Raw genomic sequence first — 19,427 nt, 5'->3', positions numbered from 1 at the left:
TCCTTTCTCTCTCCTCCTGCTCCTCCTTTCTCTCTCTTCCTGCCCCTCCTCTCTCTCTCTCCTGCTGCTGCTGCTGCTCCTCTCTCTATCCTCCTGATCCTCATCTCTCTCTATCCTCCTGATCCTCCTCTCTCTTTCCTCCTGCTCCTCCTCTCTCTTTCCTCCTGCTCCTCCTCTCTCTTTCCTCCTGCTCCTCCTCTCTCTTTCCTCCTGCTCCTCCTCTCTCTTTCCTCCTGCTCCTCCTCTCTCTTTCCTCCTGCTCCTCCTCTCTCTTTCCTCCTGCTCCTCCTCTCTCTTTCCTCCTGCTCCTCCTCTCTCTTTCCTCCTGCTCCTCCTCTCTCTTTCCTCCTGCTCCTCCTCTCTCTATCCTCCTGCTCCTACTCTCTCCATCCTCCTCTCTCTATCCTCCTGCTCCTCTCTCTATCCTCCTGCTCCTCTCTCTCTCTTTTCCTGCTCCACTTTCTCTCCTCCTGCTCCTCTCTCTCTCTCCTGCTGCTCCTCTCTCCCCCCTCCTGCTCCTCTCTCTCTCCTCTCCTGCTCCTATCTCTCTCTCTCTCCCCTCCTGCTCCTATCTCTCTCTCTCTCCTCCTGCTGCTCCTATCTCTCTCTTTCTCTCCTCCTGCTGCTCCTCTCTCAAACACACACAAGGGCACACGGTTTGACGTGGAAGCAGAGACGGGCGGTAACGAGCATAGCTCTAATCTTGTATATTACAATCAAGTAAATGAAATTAGGTAAACAAACACACAGGGCAGAACAAGCGGCGGGCAGAACGTGCTAACCACTGGTCCACCACACCTCCACTGCCGCTCAGTCGAGGGAGAGGTCAGAGTGCCGCCCAGACAGATAAACGCGGTCGGGATGTGCGCGCACCACTTGAACTTAGGCCCACGTCCTCCTCATCTCCTTCCCACGTGTACACACACACACACACACACACACACACACACACAAAATTGATGTCAAAGGGCTACTTGGTCCTTGTAAGGCATTCTGTTTTGATTTTACGTACTACATACACACGGCTGTAAATTGTGTGTGTGTGTGTGTGTGTGTGTGTGTGTGTGTGTGTGTGTGTGTGTGTGTGTGTGTGTGTGTGTGTGTGTGTGTATTAACCTTGGTCTTTGGATCACGTGTTGGACTCGTGATCGACAGCTATTTCCCTCCCGGAAGAGAGCTCAGAGCTCGTATGACCGATCTATGGGTAATGCTATGACCTTTCACACACACACACACACACACACACACCCAACTCCCCACCCACGAGAGTCAGAGTAACGACCCGAAGCACAGCGATACCGAAATAATTTCGGCCCTGGGCAGGATTCGAAATGGGTACTGCGAGCACTATCGTACTTCCCAGTCCAGCGCTCTACCAACTGTGCCACCGAGTCGTGTGTGTGTGTGTGTGTGTGTGTGTGTGTGTGTGTGTGTGTGTGTGTGTGTGTGTGTGTGTGTGCGCGCGCGCGCGTTTGGTAGAGTCAAATCCGCGTGTTAACTCAAGACCCAGTGTCACTTTAGACTTGGTTCTCATTAACACAAGACTATCTTGTTCAGCTTCGCGGTGTCCTTCTGCGAGCTGGGAGTCGATCTTGGTCACGTTAAGAACCTCGCCCACCGATCCCACAAAGACTCCAGAGATTTCGCATCATCCCAGGAAGACGCCCAAAATCTCCAAAATCCCGCCCTTAACCCATTCAACTCCGATGACAAGATGTCTTGTCATTTGTTCAAATAAAACAAAAAATCATAATAAAACAACAAAATGTTTGATGATCAAACAGCACCAGAAAAATATGACGTCATCAGTCCTCCTCTAGGAGGACTGATGACGTCATATTTTTCTGGTGCTGTTTGATCATCAAACATTTTGTTGTTTTATTATGATTTTTTGTTTTATTTGAACAAATGACAAGACATCTTGTCATCGGAGTTGAATGGGTTAAGACCTTTACCCCTTCTGTGTCTGGCGCCACTTTTCCTTCTGTTCTGGCTCCAGTCAGGATATTTCATTTACAGCCGTGGGCACCTAGGCATTACACCTTCAACTTTCTACCCCTTTGCTCCCCTACCCTTTGCAACAATGCTGTCCAACGGGTGTATGCACCATTACTCACAGATGTACGCGAGACTATGAAAACACAAAAAATATACAAAATTTTAACTATAATGTAATAATAATTAAAAAAAACAATGAACAATTATGTGACCGGGGTGAGTGAAAGAATGTTCTTAATATAACTTGGCACTGTTCCTCTAAACATGATCAGCTATGGGGGTACGTAGCAGCAGGAAATAACAAGGTTCATGTCTGCCAAAAGCTTTTGGCCAACACTGCTCTAGAATATGGCCATTAATATCCTTCATCTCCCTCTCTTTGTCTCTCTAAACCCGAGCAGCTCCCGATTCTCTGCCGTCGCCTCGCTCTCCTCGTCCGCGGCTCAAATGATCGCTGACCAGATGGCGGAGTCTCAGACTCCGCTTTGTTTTTCTCTTTTTCGTTAAGTTGTCACCAGACCATCTGAGATGCTACAGCTGTTGCTACCGCCGCCGCCAGTAGTAGTAGTACTGCTTAATATGGTTATTGCGTCATCCCGATTCTGGCGCCAAATCAATGGCCTATGTTTGTGTCCATGTATACACACAATGATTACCGTCGGGATCCATTTATTTGTCAACCTTTATTCTCTCTCTTTATCTCTTCCTATCTCTCACCCTTTCGTTCTACAAACACACATACAAACACACACACACATACATACACACACACACACACACACACTTTAGGAAAAAAGTGATGAAAATAGAGGACTTGATAGTCCCAAATCAGAACATGCAGTAGTGGTATGTGGTATGGCCCTCGAAATTGAGATAAAAAAAATTAGCATCCAAAATGGTTGTCAGCCTAGAAAAGATAAAATGTTTGAAAAACTAGAACTCTTCTCAACAGAACAAGCGACAACGTATTCAGAACATTGAGGAGTGGCCAAAAATATAAACAATATTTCTGCGGTAGAAAGACACGAGATTAGGGAAAAACACAAATAGGAATAAAAAAGATGCTAGACGGATGTAAAAAGACGTGAGTTTCCGTGCGGATGCATTAATTTTGGGACTAGCTGAACGAAAAAAATGAACGAATTAAAAAGACAAGTTTGGTAGATGGAAACGAAAAGGCGGTACCCCACCAGTATACGTCTTCCCTGTAAATTACACACACACACACACACACACACACACACACACACACACACACACACACACACACACACACACACTTGACAGAACTAGCTGCTATTATCTTTAATTCCTTCAGTGTGGTGGCGCCACAGCCATATTTTGGATGACGCCATGCGATTTCACTCAGCTCAGCAAAAAAATAAATATATAAATACCGGTAGATAAATAAATAAATAAATAAACAACACTGCGCAACCAAAACATCATCTACAAATGCCATCACAGCACTGACGAGGATCAAGGAATCAATCCCACCTCGGTAAACTGGATGACCTTAATCTCCAAAGAGTTTAATCCTCTTCGCTACCGACGGGGGGACACACACACACACTCGTATACACTTCATAATATAACCACCTGGTATGGAAGGGGTAAAGACCTTGTTTCAACATCAGGAGCATACGATGCAACTCTCGAGTTGCCCCCTACCCCCTTGACTGCCGCGTGAGATTTTATCCAATTCATGGTCCATCCCCACCTCTTGCTATCGCTTTTGGGCCTAGATCCCAGCTCAACTGATCCTCAGCTACCAGCAATCGTCTTTGGATTTTCAGGCTGCATGAAAAAGTAAGAGTGTGAGTGTGAGTGTGAGTGTGAGTGTGTGTGTGTATATATATTAAAAAAAAGTGGAGGAGAACGACGATGAGGGGGAACGAGTGACGTATGTGTGGATGACGATGACGACGGGAATGAAGTGGACAAGGGTGACGACGACGAGAAGGACAATGAGAACGAGAAAGGAAAGGAGGACGAGGAGGAGGAGGAAAAAGGCGAATGACAATGACTTGTGCGAGGAGCTCAAGTGTGAAGATGAGAACAACGATGACGAGGACAAGGAGGACGAAGGCGAAAAGGGGTGAGGAGGAGGAGGATAATGAGAGGGGTAAAGAGGAGGACGAGTTACATGAAAAAACGAACAGCAACAGACCTATTGGTCCTTACATGGCTGTTCCGGTATTTAATCTATTATTATCATTACTATTACCATCACCAATATTATCACCCTTACCATTATTATAATTCATTTTTATTATCATTCACTGTTAGGCAGACGAGAAGTAGGACGAGGAAGGAAAGGGGGGGGATAATGACCAAAAACAACAACAACAAAACAACAACAGCAATTATGTCATGTCCACGGAACTATTCCCCCCCGAAAGCAGGTCAGCCGGAACTTTTATACGCGGGAGGTGGAGGGAGTGGGAGTTGGGGGGTGGGGGCCCAACACGGCATACAACACAACGTATCACAGCTCGACTTCCGGAGATCAAAACAGCACCGAACACAAAACGTCATACAAACCCCTCCACCCACCACCACCCTCAGCAGAACAAAGAAATATCAAGGTTATTTGAAAACTCGCTCCTGCAGACACCTAACCAGTGTATATACAAATGATATTTTTGTGCACGTGTGCACAAACAGGCTCATACAGTATGTGCACGTCTGCATTCACAAAAAGATGTATGTCCTCTACGCCCGCCTGCCTCCCCCCTTTTCCCCTGTATGTCTGTCAGTCTGTCTCTATGGTATGGGTGCCTGAATGTGTGCGCGCGTGTGCGTGTGTGTGTGACCGAGCGCGCGCGTGTATACGCATGTGTGCACAGGAGCCGTCAACCGGTGCAGCTTACACGCCACATGTTGGCTACCCAAAGACATTGTCCTCCAACTCCCTCCATTACACGAGGAGGAGAGAGCAACATCAGTTGGGATATCCTTCGAAGACGAAGAGATCAGACCTTAGAGCAAACATTCTCAAACGTTATTGCTTAGTGGGGCACTATTGACCCATCTTTGACTTCGAAAGCGCACCAACTCTACAATCAGTATAGTGTAAGTTTGGTACCTATTCCACAAACAGAGAAATGCACATTTGGCATATCAGTACGAATATATGGTTTAACGTCACAAACTTCTCCCATCGGAAGGCTAAGGCAGTGCCCCTGAGAGGACTTTGTGGCGTAGCATTTAATGAACCATGCCCTTGGTTCAACTTCGCCGGTGGTAGGATTCGAACCGCCAACCCCTCGATCTTCGCCGCAAGTAACGACGCCCTAACCCGCTCAGCCAGCAAGCTTCCCGATAATGATGATGATAATAATGATAATAATAATAATAAATAATAATAACAACAATGAATTTAAGTACACATATGTATCCATAAAAATTACGCGGCGCACTTAGGGGATAGTCGCGGCGCACATTTTGATCATCACTGCCTAAGAGGAGCAAACTCGTGGCCCTTAGGTTCCGACTCCTCTCGGCTTCCTTTGGGCTTTCCACAGAGATTGGCAAGTCTTCTCTCATTCTGTCCTGCCGCCAGGTTATTCTATTCACTTACGCGTCAGACCCTTTGTTCCAACGGGGTTAAAGCAACACCCTGAGACTCACAGCCAACTTTATGGACCTACGCGCGCGCGCACACACAAAGGGGCTCCGGAAGCAACAGATGGTCTTCGGAAGATTCTCACGGGGGCCTTAGAGACATGCAAGATCCCCTGAATCACACTACGACCCTTTTTTTGTGTCCATTTTGGCCTTCACGCATTACTCCGGCCTTTGTAAGAACATCAATGTTCTTAACCCATGGCCGGCGACAGTGGTTCAAGTTTTCTTTTTTGTCTCCGGTCGATTTTATTCAGTTGTGTAGCACCACAAGCATTTGAGCCCTAGTACGTCGAGTTCCGGTCATATGAAACTGACAGTTTACCGTGGAATGACGTTCGATAAATTTCGCAACACGAGACACTTAACTGTAATCGTAAATTAATGATAACAATAAGAAAGTATCAACTGAGACATCATTTAGATGAGAGAGAGAGAGAGAGAGAGAGAGAGAGAGAGAGAGGGGGGGGGGTTATCAAAGCGACAGCTACCATCCTACAATTCTTATAGTATCTCAAGCATCGTACAAACTGTTTTCCATGGTCCTTATCAATGTCTAATACTATGACCTCTCAAGGGCATTCCTAAAAGATTCGAGACTGTGTTTTAAACAGAATAACATAGTCTGTTATTACAAAATACCAAGTTTATTGCTTAGTGGTGGTCAACGAATGGAATAGAGTTAGTAACCATGTACTGAGCGCTGAAACTATCGGTTGTTTTGAGAGAAGGTTAGACAACTTTATGGTTGGGGATGATAGGTGGTAATGGCCTTATGGTCTCTTGTGGTCTCCTTCATTCTTATGTTTTTACCAAAATTGCCGGGTTTGAAGGAATGTTGAGTAAGAAGACAATAACAACAACAAGGGCGGGAATGATCCTCCCCCCTGCCCACGTGCGAAAAGAAAACGGCCCGGGCTTCACACAACGCGTGCAGGGCGTTTGTCCCATCTTACCTTTTCAGTGTCGGAAAAAACACCACTACGTCCTTGGGACATTCCTTCACGAACTTGTCAAGAGGCCAAGTGACGACAAAGCACAAGTTTCTCCTCCTCCTCCACATTTCACGGATCTTTCTCCTTGATCTCCGTCGATCTCCCCCGTTAAAATGGAAAAACACGTCACCACGAGCGAGAGGATTGGGAATAGGGAAGGATGGAAGGCCAAGGAGGAATAGAGGGAATGAACAAGGAAAGGAGATGGAAGGACCAAAGGAAAGAGGAGAGGAAAGAGGAAATGAAGAAAGAAGAAGAAAAAAAAGGGGGTGGGGCGAAATGAAGGACGAATGGAAGGACGGAGCAGGGAAAGGAAAGAAGGATAATGGATCGATGGATGGATGGATGGATGGATGGATGGTTGGGCGGATGGCTACACGAGACGGAGAAAAAGAGGGAAGTGAAGGAGGAGGAAACAGGGACAAAGGGAAGGGGAGGACGGAAAGAGGAAATAAGGGAAAGAGGGAATAGGATAGGGGAATGTTGGAAAGAGGGGAGGTGGGAAAGTGAAAGAAGAGAGGGGCAGGAAAGAGAGAGAGAGAGAGAGAGAGAGAGAGAGAGAGAGAGGAGAGAGAGAGAGAGAGAGAGAGAGAGAGAGAGAGAGAGAGAGAGAGAGAGAGAGGAGTGTGTGGTGGGCAAATATTCACGGTTTCTGGCTTTGTTTACCTGTTTAGCGCACAACTTCAACGTCACTGTCTCGTATCACAACCTCACGGGCATCACTTCCACTTCCACTTCCTCCTCCTCCTCTTCCACCTGCACTCACGACGGCAATTCCACTCCAGGTAACTCCGGCCAGGGTAACTCCAATCAGGGTAACTCCGGTCCATGTAACTCCACACTCAGCAGCTCGACTGAAATCACTTTCACAGTTGACGTCCCAGGCCGAAGTGCCAATTTCTTTGGGCGAGTGCCACCTGCTTGGCAACTTCGGTGTCACGCGTTCCGCTCGCGACGACTTTAGTGTTCCACCTCTCGTGCCAAATTCCTCTTCCCCCTCTTCACTACCGTTGACATACACACACAAACACAAATAAACACACACAAAGATATACACGCGCATACACACACACACATGCAGGAACGTCGGGAATTAGGAAAAAGGAAGTCTTCGCCTACGAAGTCGCTGGGGAACCGTTCCTTGGAAATGGAGTCAAAGGTGACACCGAAGACAAACGCGAAGTCGACGCCAAAGGCAAACAACTCGTAATAAAAAAGTCGACGACGAAGACGAGGAGGAAGTTAACGAAAACCACGAGGTCGACGACGACGACGCTGCAGATGACGCCGAAATAAACGACGAGGGCGAAGACACCGGAGAAGTCGTGTATGATGGCCAGGACGAATCAAACTACAAAGATGACGCTAACCCTTAGGGGTTCTCGGTGGTTTCTGACGAAGGTGACAATAGGGTTCCTCCCTCCCCGCAGAAGCACAAGGACACTTTCTCCTTCAACAACCAACCCGCCAACGCGTCATCTCCCGCGTCCTCCTTGTCCTCCTCCTCCACCTATTCCTTACCTCGCTAATTTCTTCCAAAAACATGAGCGACGTACAGATGTGTGCTACAGCGGCGATCCGGCCATCGACGCTGGAGTTTAAAGATACTGTTATCTTTGTATCAACACAGCGTCTCACTCTCAACAGACCTCAATCCTCCTCCACCACCACCACCCGACGAAGACACCAAAAACAACACAACGAACTCGACCTTCACGACGAGGTCTCCCGGGTTCCGCACTCGACGCTCCCACTCGATGCTCTCCTTGGGCGCTACCCCTCGACGCTAGTGCTCAGTACTAGCCACACCCACGATCCCCCAGCCGCCGCCTACTACTACTGACCCACGCCAGGCCTGCCTGCTCGGCGGTCCCAAGCTTGCTTCCCTGAAGCTGCCGGACCGACTGACGGGCGACGGACTCAATGACGTACGGAAAAACTGACTGACAGACGGTCGGGTAGACTGAACGGCAGATGGACGAACGGTGGGAGACTGACTGACGGTCTAACCGACTAAATGACGGTCAGACCAACTGACGTCCTGACTGATCGACGGTTGGACTGACTCTCAAAGTAACGTATGAACAAACTAAAGTACTGATAAACGAGTGGGCGGCAGTATATACGAATCGCATACATTTTGGCGGCGTTGCGCACCCTTGCACAACACAAGAGCAGAGTTCGTCCGTGCGTCCCGAGCCAGAGTGAGAGTGCAGTGACGGTAGCGTAAGAAAGGGGGGGGGGTTACATAATAAAAGGGGGACAAGGGGACAGGGAGTGGATGAGATAGGAAAAAGAGGTAGAAGAATAAGGATAAGAGAAAATAGGTGGGTAGAGGACAAGAAAAATGGAGGAGAGAGAAGAAAAGGAGAGCTGAAGGAAGAATAGGAGGAACAGGGGCAGAGTATGTGGCGGAATGGGGCAGAGAGAGGGAGACAGAGGGAGAGAGAAGGAGAGAGGGAGAGAGAAGGAGAGAGGGAGAGAGAGCAGGAAACAGCAGACAAGGGGGAGGAGGAGGATATTGCAGAGATTGGATCGGAGTACTGCCATCGTAGACAATGAATAACAGAATGTGGAAGGACGAAAATCGGACAGGAAACGTGGAAAGCAATACAATAATAAGCAATATCAATGCAAAGGAACGGAAGAGGGGACTCGTCGGAGCGCGGTAGTAAGGGACCGAAGGAAGTTGGCCAATAAGGAAACGGGTGTCGGTTGGGGAGAAAAGCCTGGGGGGGGGGGGGGGGAAGACACGGCACTGGTAACTCCGAAAAAGAAACGAAGGGAAAGGAAAAGGAAGGAAGGGGGAAGTAAGGGGGAAGAAGAGGGTTGGGAGAGGGAAGGGTGATGGGTGGGAGAGGGAAGGGTGATGAGTGGGAGAGGGAAGGGTGATGGGTGGGAGAGGGAAGTGGTGATGGGTGGGAGAGGGAAGTGGTGATGGGTGGGAGAGGGAAGTGGTGATGGGTGGGAGAGGGAAGTGGTGATGGGTGGGAGAGGGAAGTGGTGATGGGTGGGAGAGGGAAGTGGTGATGGGTGGGAGAGGGAAGTGGTGATGGGTGGGAGAGGGAAGTGGTGATGGGTGGGAGAGGGAAGTGGTGATGGGTGGGAGAGGGAAGTGGTGATGGGTGGGAGAGGGAAGTGGTGATGGGTGGGAGAGGGAAGTGGTGATGGGTGGGAGAGGGAAGTGGTGATGGGTGGGAGAGGGAAGTGGTGATGGGTGGGAGAGGGAAGTGGTGATGGGTGGGAGAGGGAAGTGGTGATGGGTGGGAGAGGGAAGTGGTGATGGGTGGGAGAGGGAAGTGGTGATGGGTGGGAGAGGGAAGTGGTGATGGGTGGGAGAGGGAAGTGGTGATGGGTGGGAGAGGGAAGTGGTGATGGGTGGGAGAGGGAAGTGGTGATGGGTGGGAGAGGGAAGTGGTGATGGGTGGGAGAGGGAAGTGGTGATGGGTGGGAGAGGGAAGTGGTGATGGGTGGGAGAGGGAAGTGGTGATGGGTGGGAGAGGGAAGTGGTGATGGGTGGGAGAGGGAAGTGGTGATGGGTGGGAGAGGGAAGTGGTGATGGGTGGGAGAGGGAAGTGGTGATGGGTGGGAGAGGCAAGGGTGATGGGTGGGAGAGGCAAGGGTGATGGGTGGGAGAGGCAAGGGTGATGGGTGGGAGAGGGAAGGGGGTGGGAAGGGAGATTTTTTTATGGGGGAGTGAAATGTCACTCCCACGGGCTTTGTTTGAGCCCGTGATGGAAGGGAGAAAAAAGGATGATGGGTGGAAAAGGGAAGGGCGAGGGAGATAAGAGAGGAAAGGCAAGGGAAGGGAGGAGATAACGGAGGGGTAGAAAAGAGGGAAAGGTGGAAAAGATGGAGAAGGGGGAAAAGTGAAGGGTGGGGTGGGAGAGGGAAGGGTAGGGTGGAGAAGGGGAGGGTAGGGAAGGTTGAGGGGAGGGGATGAGGGAGAAGTGGCAGAAGAGATAGATGATGGGAGTGGAGGGGAAGAAAAAGGGAAAATTAATGGGGAAGGGAGGGAGGGGATGGCAAAGGAAAGGAGGGGAGAGGTGAGGAGAGAGGAAAGGGACGGAAAGAAACGAGAAAGAAGAAAAATGGAAGGTAATGGAATACTGAGGAAAAAAGGTGGAGACTTAGGGAAGGGAGGGGCGCACTGTGGGAGTGCGAAGGTCCAAGTCGAGAGGGAAGGAGGGAGGGAAGGAGGAAGGGAAGGAGGGAGGGAAGGAGGGAGGGAAGGAGGGAGGGAAGGAGGGAGGGAGTGATGACGTAGCGAAGCCGCCAAGGGCTAGCGAAGCGACAGAGCGCTAGCAACGCCAAGTACTATAGCCGAATTCCATCTCACTGCTATTGACGATTTATGCGGAGATCCTGGCGCCAGGCGATTTAACTCACCCGAGAGAAAACTCCTGCTACTCAGCGCAGACTACTTCATTCAGCTGCGTGTGACCGCTTTGGTTGGCGGAAGAATTCGACTTCTTGTTGAAATGAAAGGACGGTGATCCCTTCTAGTTCGGGGGTGGGGGTGGGCAGAGAAGCGACGAAACGAGGTCACATCCCATCGTGAACTGGTACGTTCCTCCCACAGCTGAACAAAATCGCCTGCCGTGAACCATAGCAAAGTACCGAGGCTTGGAGGAGGTGGGGTGGGGGTCGAGAGGATGCACCAAGGAGGGGAGGGAATGTAAATGAACCTCAAGCTGGAAGGAAAAGATGACAGGATTTCCGCTCACTAGGGGAAGAGGAAGGGGAAGGAGGAGGAGGAGGAGGAGAAAGAGGAGGAGGAGGATAAGTACCTATGTGAACGGTTGTGTGGGCGAAGTAGCTAGCCCGAATGGGATGGATTTGCCGGGGCACGTAAGTACGTACGTGTGTGCGCGCGCACATGTGTGTAGGTGGGTTGGGGTTGGGGGGTGTTGACGTGCAGGAGAAAACGAAGGAGAGAGGAATGAATGGTTGAAGAGTGGGAAGGAAAATGTGGGGAGACAAGAAGGCAGACATGAAGGTAGAAACGAGGAAAGAAGGAAAGACAAATGTGGGGGAAATAAGGTTGTAAGAGTTGGGGAGGAATGGGAGTAGGGAAGAGGATGGAGGAGGGGGGAGGGGAGATGTGGGGAGGTGAAGGGACGATTGGGAAGGGAAAGACTGTCACATGGAAGGCGGAAGGAAGGTAGGAGGGGAATTGGCGGGGTGGGGAGTGAAATACAAGGAAGAAGGCATCAAGATGGTAATGGTGGGGGGGGGGAAGGGAGCGTAATGACGAAGGGCCTACGCTCAAGGAAAAAGGAGGGATGGTGAAGGTGTGGTGGGGGTTGGGGGGGAAGGTTAGGGGCACGTCCCAAGGAAGAAAAGAGGAACGGAAGGAAGTGGTTTACTGGGAAGGATCTGCGTCACAGTCAAAGTTCTAGTGCTTATACACTGAAACTTGCGTCTATTGAGAGACGAAAGAAAGCAAAGTGAAGGAGAGGGAAGGGAGGGGAATGGGGAAAGGAGGGAAAGAGATGGGGGCAAAGAAAGGAAAGAGAAGGGGTAGCGACAAGGGAAAGGAACTGGATGGATGGATGGATGGATGGATGGATGGAGAGAGAGAGAGAGAGAGAGAGAGAGAGAGAGAGAGAGAGAGAGAGAGAGAGAGAGAGAGGCGGGACGGGGCGAGAGAGGGAGGGGAAGGAGGAGGGGATGGGCAAGGAGGCTGTGGGAACGGCTATGAGAAATGAGGAAGGATGGTGGGTTACAAGGTAAACGAGGTTGCATGTAGAAACTACATATACACGTGTATGTATGTGTGTATGGGGGCGTGCATGTATGTGTATGTGTGGGCGCACATGACCAGGCCCGTTTTGCATTTACATACCTTCATTTCACGCGATTTTTTTTCTCATTCAATCCCGTCATCCACTCAATTATCCTTTTCATGGAATCTCCTATGTCCTGGGCACGCGGCATTTTCCCATCCATTCCATTATTCTACTCGTGTGTATGGGAACTCCACGCCAGGCCTACTAGCAAGCGAGCAAGCGAGCGAGTGAAACACCCAGCGGCTGTGCATAAATTGCTCTGGCTGTGCGTGTAGAGGACGGAACGGCACAATTTCTTCCTGGACAGGATCCCCTACTGCAGAAGCTTCGTGGATGACCGGGTTGTGCCTCATTTGGCATTTGTGATACGAGAAGACACTATATCAGCAAGGAAAACCCGACCCATTCCCGATGTTCTGGGCTCCATTTCAGGACGAGGAGAATAATGAAATGAACTATTACTCGTATGTCTCACTCATGATTCGTAATGCACAATTTTAATGGATGAACTGGTTTCCCCCTCCCAGGTCTTTGAGGCGACAATACTATCATATCCCCAAAACATCCAACACTTCTCTCCGAAAAGGGGTAAAATAAGAAAACAAATATAATGCAATAATATCCATATATAATTTACATACATACATGAGTATAATCCCTCTATATCTGTTAAGAGTTCCATAGCCAAAAGTTCGATGGACAAACCATTATACACACACTATATATATATATATATATATATATATATATATATATATATATATATATATATATATATAATTTCCGACAATCGCCCTGGAAATCGAACCGGAGTTTCGCAATATGGTAAACAAACTCCTTGCCGACGTTCTCATCTAGAGAAACCCCGGTTCGATTCCCGGGGCGACTGTCTTAAATTATTTGTATGATATACGCTGTTACTAACGATTCACTTCATATATATACATACACACGTATGTGTGTGTGTGTGTGTGTGTGTGTGTGTGTGTGTGTGTGTGTGTGTGTCTACAATAAATATCGAAGGAGTTTCATATCTACACGACAGGACTGCAGAACATCCAAGGTCGCGCGAAAGGCCGACGAAGTGCAAAGTCCAATTTACTTGGAGCGACGCATAAACATCAAACGCTGCAGGCACGAGTTATCAAAGCTGGTCAATACAAGCCTCCTCCGAACCAGCTGGCTTCGCGGATCTGCACGTGTGTAATTGACGTCAAAGATGCGAAGGTCCGACTTCACAATGCAGTCTGTTCACTTACCGGACATTTGGGAACAAAATGGTTTCTGCCCATATTGGTACAAGTCCTAATGAAATGCACACATTGACATGAAGATAATTTGAATTTATGAAAAAAATAATAATTCGCTGAAATATGAGAAGTATAACCATGCCGTTCACTCTCGCTAATGAGGGAAAATTCCGCAAATTTAGTGTGAACAGACTACTTGAAGAGATATTCGGGTGATCTTCACGCTCGGCCACGGCACGAATCTGATGCCATGAATCCAACACACACACCCACACCCACACCCACACACATGCGCGCGCGCGAATTTACCGCCAAAATTGACAGCTGGATCCAGACACAGGATACATGTTCAACTCTTTTCATGTACATCACAATTAGGCAAAACACACACACACACACGAGCCCTCTCCGGGAGGGAAATATATGTCGACCACGAGTCCAAACATGGAGAATCACACAGTACCTAAAGAAACAAACAAACAAGCTGAAATGATTAGCAGTTTTCATATTAACATTCCCCCGAGTGAGAGAAAGAAATAGCCAAAGTTGAGTTCAACACTATCGAAGTGGACTTGTTAAAAGTACACAAAGTGCTGGAGAACCTGGATACGAGTGAGGCTTTGCGGTCAATCGCAATTTCTAATGTACTCAAAGACTGGAAAAAAGGCAAAAGCGGTCCCAATTTATAGAAAAGGAACCTTCAAATTCTACCCAAGTCTTTCACTAGTACGATAGCGTGTGCTAAAGAACTGTGAAAAAGAGATGGACAAAAATAATAGTAATAATAAATAAATTAACAAATAGATACAGGAGCGTTGTGGGGGCTCTTGCCAGATTACCAATTCTGTTCCAGAAAAGGGGTAAGGTCCTGTGTAATACATCTACCAAGTTTATTCAAGGAAGGTTGACGTGCTGCAAGAGATAGTTGGGTAGCACATGTGCATTTGGACCTGGGAAAAACTTTGGAAAACTGAACTCCTGGGGCATCCTGGAATGTACGAACAATTTCCTCAACGAGACCAATTACGATGAACGAGATGTCGGCATTGAAAAAAAAGTAACGAGTGGAGTGTCACGGGGCTCAGTGCTGGCACCCTGAAATGCTTTTAATACATGTAAATGACATGAGAAATGGAATTAACACATCCACTATCCTATTAGTAAACGACGCCAAGATCACGAAGAGAACAAAAGATGAAGATTACAATTTACTACAAAGAGGCCTAAAAAATTTATGATTACAGCCATACATGGAAAACTAAATTTAATGGAAAAGTTAAAAAAAAAGTGCATATGGATAAAAGAAGGAAGACATTATCATGGTGTTCTACAACAGAATGCGAAGCAATCAATAAGCCAAAGGAGAAGAGGGCTCTCGGAGTCTTGGCTAGGGATAATTTGTCACCCGAAACACAATCAATAATATATAACGAGAGTTTTTTTAATGATTGCGTAAAAGTGTCACATCACGATATTTATGAAGATATTAGAAAAAAATCCGGGGTTGTGGTGTGATTTCCACACTAAAGTATAAAACCATGACATATAAAACCATGACAAAACAACGAGAGGAAATGAAAATGTCCATAGCCTAGCTGGCAAAACGAATAGGGAAAGACAAGAAAAGGAGGCGTCAGGACGTGAGAAAGAAAAATACAGCTTTCCACAAAAGTTCTTTCATTTGTGGAATAAATTAGGAGAAAAAAATAAATATCTGGTGGGAATACTAAAACTAAGTTTGGTAGCTGAAGACAAGAGGCGGGACAAGCAGAGTTCATTCCTTGTACATCGCAACTCGGCAAAGGCAATTACGTAAATACGCATGCACACAACTGGAACAGGGTAACTTGACCCAAGTTTGGGACGATGTCTTGACACCGGAAGCAGTGACAAGCCGAGTTCAAAGAGAAGGAAAGCAGCTGCAACCCCCCCCCCCCGGACCAACAAAGGCGACGACAGAGGGGCGATGGGCGAAGGGGGTGGAGAAGGAAGAAAGAGGGAGAAAGGGGGAAGGGGAGGGAAGGTAGGAGGGAAGGTAATAAATGAAGGAAGAAAGGAAGAGGGAGAAAGGGGGAAGGGGAGGGAAGGTAGGGGGGAAGGGGAGGGAAGGTAGGGGGGAAGGGGAGGGAAGGTAGGGGGGAAGGTAATAAATGAAGAAAGGAAGGAAGAGGGAGAAAGGGGGGAGGGAGAAAGGGGGAAGGGGGAAGGGAATGTAGAAGGAGAGGTAAGAATAAATGAAGGCAGGAAGAAGGGAATGAAGAAAGGAATGTAAGAAGGGGTAAAGGAAGGGGTAAAAGAAGGGAAGGAACTGAAAGAGAATGGGAGGTTATAAGGAAAGGAAGGGAAACTTAAAACAGAAAATAAAAGGGAGGGAAGGCGGGAAGGAGGGAGAGAAAGATGGAGGGAGAGAGGGGAAGGGGACTATTTTGTTGTTGTTGTTTATTTCTGGAAGAATGCAGGAGTAGCGTGGCGAGCGAGAAGTGCGCCAGCACGGGGTGGGGGGTCACCGTAATGAGTGTGTCAAGGAGCGAGGAGTGTAAGAGAAAGGAAACGAAATTAGAGAGAGAGAGAGAGAGAGAGAGAGAGAGAGAGAGAGAGAGAGAGAGAGAGAGAGAGAGAGAGAGAGAGAGAGAGAGAGAGAGAGAGAGAGAGAGAGGGGGGGGCGGAAGCCAGGAGGGAGGCAGGGACACAGAGAAAAAGGGGAGGAGGAAGACAGAATAAGAATTAGAGTGAGAAAGAGAAAGAGAGAAAGAGAGGGAGAGAGAGAGAAAGGAGAGGAAGGCAGGAGGGAGGGAAATAGGGAGACAGAGAAAGAGGGAAGGAAAGTGGGAGACAGCGAAGAGACGGGGGAGGGAGGGAAGGAGGGAGGGAGACAGCGAAGAGACAGGAATGAAAGGAAGCGAGCGAACGAGAGAGGAAAGGAGAGAGTTAACTGAGGGGTCCGAGACGGAGAAAATAGTAAATTTTGACAAAAGTGAGGAAATAATGGGCGAATAAGGAAAAGGGTAGAAGAAGAAAAAAAAAAAAAAAAAAGGGGGCTAAGAAGGTGGAAAAGAAAGGGAAAGAAATGACAGGAAGAAGAAGAAGAAAAAAAAAAGGAAGACATAGGGATGAAAAGAACGTGGAAGAAAAACTATGGTGAAGATAAGAAGATGGGGGGGGGGCAGATGTCTGCACAACTGTGCACAAAGAGAAAACTAAAAGGTTAAAAGAAAACTAGCAAAGTGTGGGAGATGGGAAATGGTATGGGCCTCCCCGGCCGCAGCGCAGTGGGAGAGGGTGGAGGAGGGGAAATGGGGGGGAAGGAGATGGAAGGGGGGACGGGAGGAGGGGGAAGGGAGGTGGAGGAAAAGAGGGAGAGGGTGGAGGGGGAAAGGGGGTGGAGGGGGAAAGAGGGGAGGAGAGGGAAAGAGGGGAGGAGGGGAAGGGGGAGGAGGGGAAGGGGGAGAGGGCGGAGGAGGGGGAAGGGGGAGATGGCGGACGAGGGGGAAGGATGGAGAGGGCGGAGGAGGGGGAAAGGTGGAGAGGGCGGAGGAGGGGGAAAGGGGGGGAGGGAGAAGGGGGAGAGGGAGGAGTTTACCTGAGCTCCGTAAAACGCCAGGCCGCCGGCAGCCAGAGAACGAGGCCTAGGCCTACCTGACGTGAATGCCAGCGGGACAGGGTTGCACCATCTCTTAAAACATTTGAACATTACCCAGTTTGTTCTAATGCAAGACGAGTTTATGTAGCCCAAAGAAACATGAGTTTCCTCGCGGGGCCAATGAGAACTGTGGAAGATGGTGGGGTTAGGGAAGAAGGAAAAGCTTGCGTTGTGGGTAAGGATGAAGAGAATCAGTCGGGGAAATATGGAGAGAGCGAGAGAGAGAGAGAGAGAGAGAGAGAGAGGAGGGAAAAAAGTGATGGGGGAAAGATACAAAGTGAAACGAAGAGGAAGGTAACGAAGTAAAGGTTGGTAAGGAAAAGAAGGGAAGACAAAGGTAGGGAAAGAAGGGAGAGGGATGGAATAAGAACGGAAGGAATAAATGGAAGCGTAGGAATGAAAGGGTAAGAAGGAAGATCAGGAAAATAAAAAAGAGAAGGGAAAGAGGGATGGGAAGGAAGGGATGGAAGGTTTGAAGGGTATCAAAATAAAGAAAGGAAATGGGAGGGAAGGGCTGGAGGGGAAGGAAGAGAGGGAAGGAAGGAAGGGAGAGTGGGAGGGAAGGAAGGGAGAGTGGGAGGGAAGGAAGGGAGAGTGGGAGGGAAGGAAGGGAGAGTGGGAGGGAAGGAAGGGAGGGAGGGAGGAAGGAATGAAGGAAGAGAGGGAGGGAAGGGAGGGAAGGGGAGAAGGGAGGGAGGGAAGGTAGGAAGGGAAGGTAGGAAGGGAAGGATGGTAAGATGGAGGGAGGGGAAGGTAGAATGGAGGAAGAGAAAGGTATAGGCGGGTCTTAATATCCATGTATGTGTATATATATATATATATATATATATATATACATATATACACACACACAAACACACACATACATACATACACACAAACACACACACACACCTACCTTCCCTGTTAGAGGGAAGGTTCTCTCATACATGATTTTCTTCTCCTCCTCACCCCTATGTCGGACGGCGTTTCATATTCACTTGGCGCCAGGCTACCTTGCTCATTTCCTTGGCATCTTGGTGGGGAAGATGTTAAAAGCATTTACTCAATGGAACCATCCCGCCACACTCACTCACTCACTCTATCTCTCTCTCTCTCACTTTCTCATTTCCTCGAGCCCTCTAAATCCCAGCTTCCGAATCTTTCTGTGCAGGAATCCCCCAACTCCTGATGGTTCGTTGTGCCCTCTCCAGCTTAACTTTAATCCTTCTTCTTAGGAAAGATCCGGACTGCTCAAGTCCGCCAGAGAGTGAGAGTTCGAGAGTGAACGTGCGTGCGTGCGTGTGTGTGTGTGTGTGTGTGTGTGTGTGTGTGTGTGTGTGTGTGTGTGTGTGTGTGAGAAAGAAGGAGAGAAAGAGGGAGAGAGGGAGAGAGGAGGAGCGAGAGGTGAGAGAAAGAGGTTCGCCATGGTCTTGGATCACGTGCTAGACACATGACCGACAGCTGGATAACTTCATTCTTCGTATTAATACACGAGTAATGTTGTGATCTTGAGCGAGCGCACGTGCGCGCACACACACACACACACACACACACACACACGTACAATTCCCTTGTTCAAGGAGCACGATATCGGGTTGTATCAGTAAAAGCTTTTCGTGCCGGGAGCGCGGCACGAACTCGAGATGTCACACGTTGGAACCCACGACGCTTACCACATCAAAAAGGTCCAGAGACCAAAAATACAAAAATACAAATATATATATATATATATATATATATATATAACGTAGAAACCACTGTTGGAGTAGAAAAGACTGGAAACGGGGAATCTATATATTTCGATTGCAAACTGCAATCCTCTTAAGTAGATAAAAATAAGAGAGAGGGATTAATGTTTAATTAGCGCCCTTAACAAAAGAAAGGGGAACATGGGAAGATATCTCTACCCTATTCTCACTCCGTATGTGAGGTCAGGAGGCAAATGAGCTTTCACTAGGTTGGAGATGAAGAGTCCGGACATTATGTCCGGGGACCATTGGCCCTTTGAAATATTCATGTTGGGCTGAAATTCAATGATCGTAGATTCTACCATTCTTCTCCTGAACTCACATCTGGATTTATAAATAAGCTCAGCTCTGTCCCAATCTAAACAATGTTTAAATTGCTTAACATGTTGGAACAC

The 19,427-nt window shown here is 48.3% G+C and overlaps 1 protein-coding gene across 5 annotated transcripts in view; it reads right to left on the bottom strand.

The window, feature by feature from the left end:
• Ptpmeg2 (Protein tyrosine phosphatase Meg2) overlaps positions 1-19,427 on the bottom strand; it is a 520,977-nt gene that overhangs the window by 395,727 nt on the left and 105,823 nt on the right. Inside the window, exon 1 of one of the 5 annotated variants that reach the window (XM_076197097.1) lies at positions 8,142-8,180. The exons of 3 other annotated variants lie outside the window; for them this stretch is intronic. In XM_076197097.1, the coding sequence (XP_076053212.1) occupies positions 8,142-8,165 (24 nt within the window). In that variant the 5' untranslated portion in view covers positions 8,166-8,180. Of the gene's footprint in view, positions 1-6,581; positions 6,639-8,141; positions 8,181-19,427 lie in introns of those variants that run through there. One more of the 5 variants, XM_076197059.1, reaches the window with a different exon arrangement.

This window comes from Oratosquilla oratoria, chromosome 1 (genome assembly GCF_046742065.1).
Source record: "Oratosquilla oratoria isolate Oo_2021 chromosome 1, ASM4674206v1, whole genome shotgun sequence".
NCBI classification, from domain to species: domain Eukaryota; kingdom Metazoa; phylum Arthropoda; class Malacostraca; order Stomatopoda; family Squillidae; genus Oratosquilla; species Oratosquilla oratoria.
This window is presented reverse-complemented; position numbering and strand designations above follow the sequence as displayed.